The sequence below is a fragment of the Scyliorhinus canicula genome, chromosome 16 (assembly GCF_902713615.1).
Source record: "Scyliorhinus canicula chromosome 16, sScyCan1.1, whole genome shotgun sequence".
Taxonomy (NCBI): domain Eukaryota; kingdom Metazoa; phylum Chordata; class Chondrichthyes; order Carcharhiniformes; family Scyliorhinidae; genus Scyliorhinus; species Scyliorhinus canicula.
In genome coordinates, this window is record NC_052161.1 from 96,052,676 (window position 1) to 96,061,110 (window position 8,435).

Here is an 8,435-nt window from a genome sequence, read left to right on the forward strand (position 1 = left end):
CACCTTTGGCCCCTTGACAGCTCAATAAGTTATAGTCACAGGTTTGTAAGTTGAACAAACTATTTATAACAGGGACAACGTTGAAATATGCAATAATTATAATAAAATAATGGCCAGCTAATCTACTACTCCCCTCTTTTACCATCCCATCCTCTACCCAAACACACATAAGACAGACACACAGAGGGAGGGGGAGGGATAAAATAATAATAATTGAGATGAAATGAAATGAAAAATGAGTATCCTTGCTTCTGATGTCAAGGTCATTGCAGGCTGTCCTCCTAGGATACTTAGGGATCGAAGCCACCAGTTGGATTGCTAATGAGTATCTTCTGGCAGCACATTCAGGCAAAACTCCCTGGCTGTAGGATTCCCTCTGGCGAGTTACTTTAACCTACATTAACCTGGAACTTCACTCAAAGTGTCATCCTCAGGCCTGTTTAATTAGCACTTGTTTGTAACTCCACCAGAATGACTAACAGCCTTGCTGAGATAAGAACAGAGTTCTCCACACCAGGATTTTAAAAAGTGTTTTCAACTGACCCTGCCTGCAGCTAGTGGCTGGACTAGATTTTCTTGCAGTTCAATCTGGCTGTGGGGAGAGAAAGGTATTTACTTTGGATCTTCAGAAAGAATCCATTAGATAAGAGAGATCAGGACTATGACCCTTCAGCTTCTGATGAAAACAGTCACACAGAGGGAGGAACATCCCAGAGAGAGCCCCGACCAAATGGCCGGTGCCATTGATAAGGCCCGTCAATTCAAAACAGTCCATTGGCCGACAGTCAAGTCCATCACTGTGTCAGCACTGATCTCCCTTGAATCTGCTCATCCGAAACATAAACAGCTCTTTGCAACCTCCCTTGCCTGAGGTCATAAGTCAATCCTCAGTTTACCAGCCACTCTATTAAAGGTCTAGTTCATTTTAAAGGCATATATCCCATTAATTGTCCAGGTACAAAAACTGAAACAATAAACTAGCAGAAATTAAAAGGGAAAATAAGGGGCAGACAGGGATTAAAAAATAGAATCCTCACAACTGCTAACGATATAAAATACAGTATATATATACAACAATTTCTTATATTATCACAGATTATTCCTTAATAACATTGTTTTTGCTTTCTTTTAACCATCATAATCAAAATTCATCTTACACGCGAAAGGTCCCCGGTTCGTAACCGGGCTGAAACTTCTAGTTTGCCTCTCCTTCGATAGCTCAGCAGGTAGAGCGGAGATGTTTAAAACTGACATGCTTAGGTCGCTGCTTCAATTCCGGCTTGAAGGAAGCCTCCCTGCCCTGGGCAGCACGGTAGCACAATGGCTAGCACTGTGTCTTCAGAGCGCCAGGGTCCCAGGTTCGATTCCCCGCTGGGTCACTGTCTGTGCGGAGTCTGCACATTCTCCCTGTGTCTGCGTGGGTTTCCTCCGGGTGCTCCGGTTTCCTCCCACAGTCCAAAGACGTGCAGGGTAGGTGGATTGGCCATGATAAATTACCCTTAGTGTCCAAAAAGGTTAGGAGAGGTTATTGGGTTATAGGGACAGGGTAGAAGTGAGGGCTTAAGTGGGTCTGTGCAGACTCGATGGGCCGAATGGCCTCCTTCTGCACTGTATGTTCTATGAGTGGGACGCTAGGCAAAAGCTGTAAAGTAGTTTGAAGAAAGGATAAACATGTTAAACAGACCCCAATATTGCAGAGTCCCTTTATAGCATAAGTACAAATTTGAACATGATGTAAATATAATGGGTAATTTGAGATAATTCTGTCTATGCATTTGAAATGCTGATAACAGAAAGATTCCTTTGATTGCCCCATATCACTATGGGCTGCATGGCCACCTTCCATTTTACAGGTTTGTGACTCCAGGATTACTGAGTATGTTAAGGTACAGCGAGCCTTGCAAAACGTTCAATATTTGATTCCTTCAGCTCTCTAAGTTCAGGTTCTTGAAGAGTTTTATTTCAGGAACATATCTGCGTTTGTGTTTGAAGTGGTCACGCTCCTTCAGTGAGACTAATTCCTGAATAATTTATGCTGCAAAGGTTGCTGACACAACAATGACACTGAAACTTCGATCTAATGGCCTGGTGAAGTGAACTGAAACTTGTGGTTTATGACTATTTTCATTCTGCGATATTTTGTCGCTTTGTAAAAATCATTTCAGTCATTTTCCTCAACAGAGAAAAAGTCGGTCGAAATCCCTCCTTACCCCTCCACCAACCCCAGCACCAGATCAAAAATCCCATTATTTTGAAGGCATTCGGTAATTTGAAGTTCATTTGACAGCATTGCCACCAATTCTAATTGCGGAAACTGTGCAGCAAGCGTTATTCTGAGGAACTCTTTGATGTCAGTGTGAAACATCATCACTACATTTCGACATGCTAGTGGGAAAACATCAATTCCCTCACGCCAGCACCAAGGGGCAACACCTGTCTCTGCTTCATGTTAGACGATTTAATATATTGACATGCCTTGCTTGAACCCCCAAATTCAGCAAGTGGACAGCTGCACTTGCACTCTTGCTCTGTGTCACTCTCTGCCATTCCCTTTCCCTCTTCCTCTCCCCTCTCTCTTTCCCTCACATCCCAGTCTCTTCCTCACTCTCACCCTTTTCGGCTCTCTCACACACGCACGTGCATCTCTATTTATTTCCCATTCATATCACATCCTTGTCAGCAACCCTGGGTACAGAATTGATTCATGGTTTTCTCTTCGAGGAGCTGTCTGTCAAATCTCCCCTGCCCTCTGTGCTTTTAATGCACAGACTCTAGAGAGCAAGCAGTCGAGATATTTCCCGCCCTGGGAGCGAGTTGCTGCGTTTTTATTATCCCTGCCAGCTCAGTTCTAACGTAACAATCTCTGACTTCTGCCCCTGCTAATCATTTATTTCTCTTTGATCTTCTGAAGACTTTGTTGATCACTTCCCCTTCACATCTCGGAGGGCTCCTCTGAAGATGTCATGAATTTTGCATCTGCTAACAGTATCAAACATCTTAAAACATGGTTATTTATGTTACAGGATGCAAGATCTCTGATGCCATTGTGAGCGATTTTATTAGCAACTTCCTGTCTGGCCTGAGGTGAACTGAAACCTGACCTGAAAATACACAACACTGAACAAGTTCCATCTTCTTAGCAGGGCACAGTCTATCATGATGACACAGCACTTTGTGGCTGTTTATCAAATCTGACAATTTGGCATCAAGAGCAAGCAGGTGCCAAAACCATCTATCAACTTAAAAATTTACCACGTGCCAGACTTCAGTCAAATTGTGAACTGTACTTTGGACTGACGAAAACATAATTTGCCTTTGTGTAGCCCCTTTCACAACCTCAGGACATCCGCAAACACTTAACAATCAAGGCAGAGCTCAAAGGGGAGTTATGATGAAAAGAAAGACAGCGACTAAACTTTGCGCAGTAAGATTCTGCAAAACGCAATGTGATGAATGGCCAATTACTCCGTTTTCATTAGTGTTGATTGGCCAGGCAAAACCGTTCTTATCAAAAGTGCCATGGGATCTTTAACATTAATTTGAGGGGCATGTGGAATCTTCATTCAATATGACAGTACAGCATTTTCCATGGCAGTACACTGGCTTATCAGCCTGCATTATGCATTTAAATATTTGGAGTGGGTCTTGAATCCAAAATATTCCAACTTGGTGAGTGCAATTTGATGCCTGCTGCAAGTGGCATGATCCAAGGTGAGGGGGCTTTTAATAAATAAATAAATAAACAATCTTTATTATTGTCACAAGTAGGCTTACATTAACACTGCAATGACGTTCCTGTGAAAATCCATTAGTCGCCACACTCGGACGGCACCTGTTCGCAGAGGGAGAATTCAGAATGTCCAATCCACTTAACAAGCACGTCTTTCGGAACTTGTGGGAGGGAACCGGAGTACTCGGAGGAAACCCACGCAGACACGGGGAGAACATGCAGGCTCCGCACAGGCAGTGACTCAAGCTGGAATCGAACCCAGGACCCTGGCGCTGTGAAGCAACAATGCTAACTACTGGGGAGGATACTTTAATCAGGTGGGCAGGGCATTAAATCAGGTGGGGGATCTTGGGGTGGATTGCCACTATCTTTCTGCCTCGGCCGATTAGCTCCATTTGGGAGGGGGGGGGGGGGGGGGGGGGGGAGGCTTCCCACCCAGAAGCTAATTGAAGTCTTTAAGTTGACAATTAATGCCCACTTAATAGCCTCATCCTGCCAACGGCAGGCTGAGGAGTCACCACGAGGGGGATCCGAAAAGCAAATTCACCATGCTTGTTTGTGGGCTTCCAGGAGGGCCCCTCACTCAAAGGCACTCAGTGTCTGATTGAGGGAGGCAGCCTCAGGAAAGGGGCGACTCTCTGGGTGCCACCCCACCCTGTCCTTTCTTCCAAACCCTCTCACCCCCAGAGCCCGCGAACCCCAAACCACACTCACTAACTTGTGCCCTGGGTCCTCTTGTCGATTCTAAGTTTCAGGAGGATGCATTACGAGCAACAGTCATCCCTCCCAAACATGCTGACAGGCACTGCAGAGCCTCCTGGCCTCTGATTGGCCAGAAGTTCACGGCCACTTAATTCCGGTGGGTCCTCCGCAATGGAGGCAATATGGACTCACCAGTTCTTTAGCCTCATTCATACCATCAGGGGTGAGACACTTGTCGACATTGAATCCTGCCCAGAGGCTAAGGATGGCACTTATTAAAGTATATTTCAATCTTATTTAATTGAGGGTAGCTCACCATGCCTTCGCAAGCTGTACTTTCAGATAACACTGGCAATCAGAATTCAAACTAGCGCCATTCAAGAAATGATTTATTAGTTTCTTCATATTGTGAAGCATCTGTTGACATTTTAATGCAACCATAGCAGGCATTGATTCAGCATAATTAATGGATTTTGCAAATGGATTGAAATGGTGAATGGAGAGCAGTCTTATCTCTGCCAAAACAAGGCTAAAGGCAGTACACAACCATTGAATGATATGAGATGCAGTCATGATTAGCGGACATTATAACTTAAAATTCAGCCACATTCCCGAAATACGAGATTCTGTGTGGAATTTTAAATACGTGATAGTTAACGCATTGTTTATTCCTATTAAGTGGACTTATTTGGGGTAATTATGCATAGGTGCGATAGCGTGCTCACCTTGCACCTCCGGCGGGTTCTGCTCAACAGGTGCACGTCATGGGGGACGCCTCGCTGAGGTGAATGGACAATATAACATGGTGGGGAGGACAATCAGACGGAAAGTCCTGGGTGAGATTCTCAGTTTCTGAGACTAAGGGTTTACGCTGACGCAAAATTCGTGGACTCCCACGACCGAAAATCTGACGCCAAACCTGGATTGATTCAGTGGAGAGGCTAGCACCGGTGCCACATGGAACACAATCGGTTCCAATGAAAAATGGAGCAGGATTTGCCGGATCTGTGATTAACACTCAGGTAGTTGACAAGCTGCAGCCGCATATACGCATTACAGTCCCCACACACACCATCCCAGCCAACAAGATGGCATTGGTTGTGCTCGAGTGCGCCCATGTAGCTGATGGGTCAGTTGGCACCAGAGGGCACCTTGGGGGGTGGCCTGGGTGGGACACCTATACGACCCGCGTTTACAGTGTGCTGTTAGCGGCGTGTGTAGCTGCATGGCTGCCTTGTCGGCTGCAGCAATGGTGTCCCGCGCTCGTCCACCCCGATCCCACCGCCCACTTCCTGGCCACCCCCCCTCTACCCTCTCCGGCCCTGGCAGAAGCCCCCCCCCCCCAGCCAGCAGCAGCACTTGGTTGATATTGGACACTTTCCGTACCCCCTTTCTCTCTCTGCAGCCATAACGCCATTTTCACAATTTTTTAAAAGCACAAGTGAACCTCGCCGTTGGGAACCCAGCCATTGGAGGCGGAGCATTGCGGAGGTCCCTGAGAATACCAGGTTGGGCCCGCTAATGACATACAAACGGTGTCCACTGTACGTGTGTTCCGGACTGCATTGATGCCGCTATTGAGGTGACGGAGAATAGCGATTTAGAGTCAAATGGACGCCCACCACGATTTTAGCTAACGGAGATCCCCGCCCCTGATATGTATATTTAAATAGATGCAAATGAGGAACCCAACCTTTAAAGTCAGGATTCCCTTCACGTCATTGGCACAGAGGGTGTGGTGAGGACAACTGAACGGAGAAATCCAGCTGGCGTGAAAGCTGTTTTAGGATACCTGTGTCTTTTGCTAACCCCTCTGCCGTTCCAAAAACAGGAATGGAAAACTCCCTCCCCGTCCCCCATCCCCTGTATAAATAGCTCCTTTCACCTTTTCTCTGAGTTTTAATGCCATTGATTCAATGGGTTCTCACATCATTGCACACTCACTACTGCCCCCACTGGAATTTAAAGGTAGATTTTTAACCTGCCTCCCAGGCACTATCGTGAAGATCAGCTGCAATTTGGCACTGCCATTGAAAACAATCCAGAACAGCAATTTCCCCCTGACCAGTGATTGGAAATCTATCCCATAAATGTTGGCTGCAATCTTTTCTGGACAGGAATGCTGGTAGCTGCTGCGTGGTCAGATTGTTGCAAAGGCCATCGAAAACCAAACACCTCAAATTGCTCATGTAACAATTGTTGTCATGTGATATATTTCCAATATTTAACAAGTATAAAATATTTACTGAATCAAATAGTCACAATGAATAATAGATGTTTTGTGTTTTGTTCTGCCAATATAACAAAGACTTTAATTTTCGATTCCGGACATTTATCGTGATTTCTATACTCCGCTGCACTATTTTAATCACTCTGATCTGAAAAAGGAAAAAAGGGAAAGCGAGTCTCCTTAGAACATAGAACAGTACAGCACAGAACAGGCCCTTCATGTTGTGCCGAGCAATGATCACCCTAATTAAACCCACGTAACCCGTATACCCGTAACCCAACAATCCCCCCATTAACCTTACACTACAGGCAATTTATCATGGCCAATACACCTAACCCGCACATCTTTGGACTGTGGGAGGAAACTGGAGCACCCGGGGGAAACCCACGCACACACGGGGAGGACGTGCAGACTCCACACAGACAGTGACCCAGCCGGGAATCGAACCTGGGACCCTGGAGCTGTGAAGCATTGATGCTAACCACCATGCTACCGTGAGGCCCCTTCTCAACGAACAGAAGCAGACAAGGTGAACCAAGCTCTTTTCACAGTGAGCCTAAAGCAGTTTCGCCTAGGGGGCGAGATTCATATCACCGCAGGCATTACAGAAAACCAATCAATGAGCTATTTTGTTGGACAATATTAATTAGTTTTAATTGTCCAATATGTGGCATTGATCACAAACATTATTGATATGATAGGGCAAAGTGTATTTTGCAAGGCATGCTTGTGTTTATTGCTTGCACAAACATGATCCCAGTTGTGCAAGATCTGGGTTTTCACTGAAAGCTCGAGAATCTTTCTTTGATCAAATAGGTGGTCAAACATTTGACCTGCTTGAAATTACTGAATAATAATGGATGGCTAATTAGCGGTTGCGGTAATGTTATTAAAAGAACTGAGGTTAAGGTATCTGGATTAGATGTCTGCCAAAGCTGTGATTAAGGGGTTAATAGCAAGGCAGGCTACAATGTCACTCGGAGAAAGAGCTGGGTCTGTTTTATTTGAATTTTTCAGCACTGCCCTGTGTCTGTTTTTAGTTTCATTTTTCGAGTTCTGCTCTGGGTTCGGAGGAAAGAGTCTCTCAGACTGGCTTCTCTCCAAGGACGTTGTGAATAAATCTGCAAGCCCCTAAGTGTTAACTTAATTAATAAGTGGCATTTGACCTATATTGGATGTTGCTTAATTGAAATTTTGGAAGCAGGTGGGAAAGTAAGCTCAAAGGCATTTCTTTATTTTTTAAGATCTATTTAACTGTTAATTGAGGAACTGTTTTTCCTTAGATGTTGGTGGGGTTAATCCCATGTTAATAATAACGCTTATTTTAATACACAAAATCCCACTTTGTCCGTGGAACCACTCCTGGAGGTGAAATATTCTTTCCTCACTGTTTACAAATTAAAAGATAGTTGGGATTTCTCATGTGGTTTCCTGGTATAAGCTGGCGGGTGGGGCGGGGGGGGTTCTGGAACAGCACTGTAACAACACTGAGACTGTCCATCTTCCTGTGAAACCAGGTTTGTCCATTCTCTTCAGATGTCCAAGAGCCTAATAATACACTCTTTCCACCGCCCCCCCCCCCCCCCCCCTCCCGATTTCTCTGCCATGACATGCAGTTTGTGAGGGGAAATTTGGAATCATGGAATCTCTACAGTGCAGAAAGAGGCCATTCGGCCCATCGAGTCTGCACCAATGTAATCAGGCGGCAGGGTAGCAGGAGAAAAGCAGCGGCCTTTTCACCTCCATCCTCATTAATTTGGAAGGCTTGTGGAT

The 8,435-nt window shown here is 45.3% G+C and overlaps 1 protein-coding gene across 1 annotated transcript in view; it reads left to right on the top strand.

The window, feature by feature from the left end:
• epha8 (eph receptor A8) overlaps window positions 1-3,711 on the top strand; it is a 711,779-nt gene extending 708,068 nt beyond the window's left edge. The window contains exon 17 of the mRNA XM_038821567.1: window positions 3,024-3,711. Within this exon, the coding sequence (XP_038677495.1) occupies window positions 3,024-3,039 (16 nt within the window). The 3' untranslated portion in view covers window positions 3,040-3,711. The remainder of the gene's footprint in view (window positions 1-3,023) is intronic.
• The last annotated feature ends 4,724 nt before the right edge of the window (window positions 3,712-8,435 follow it).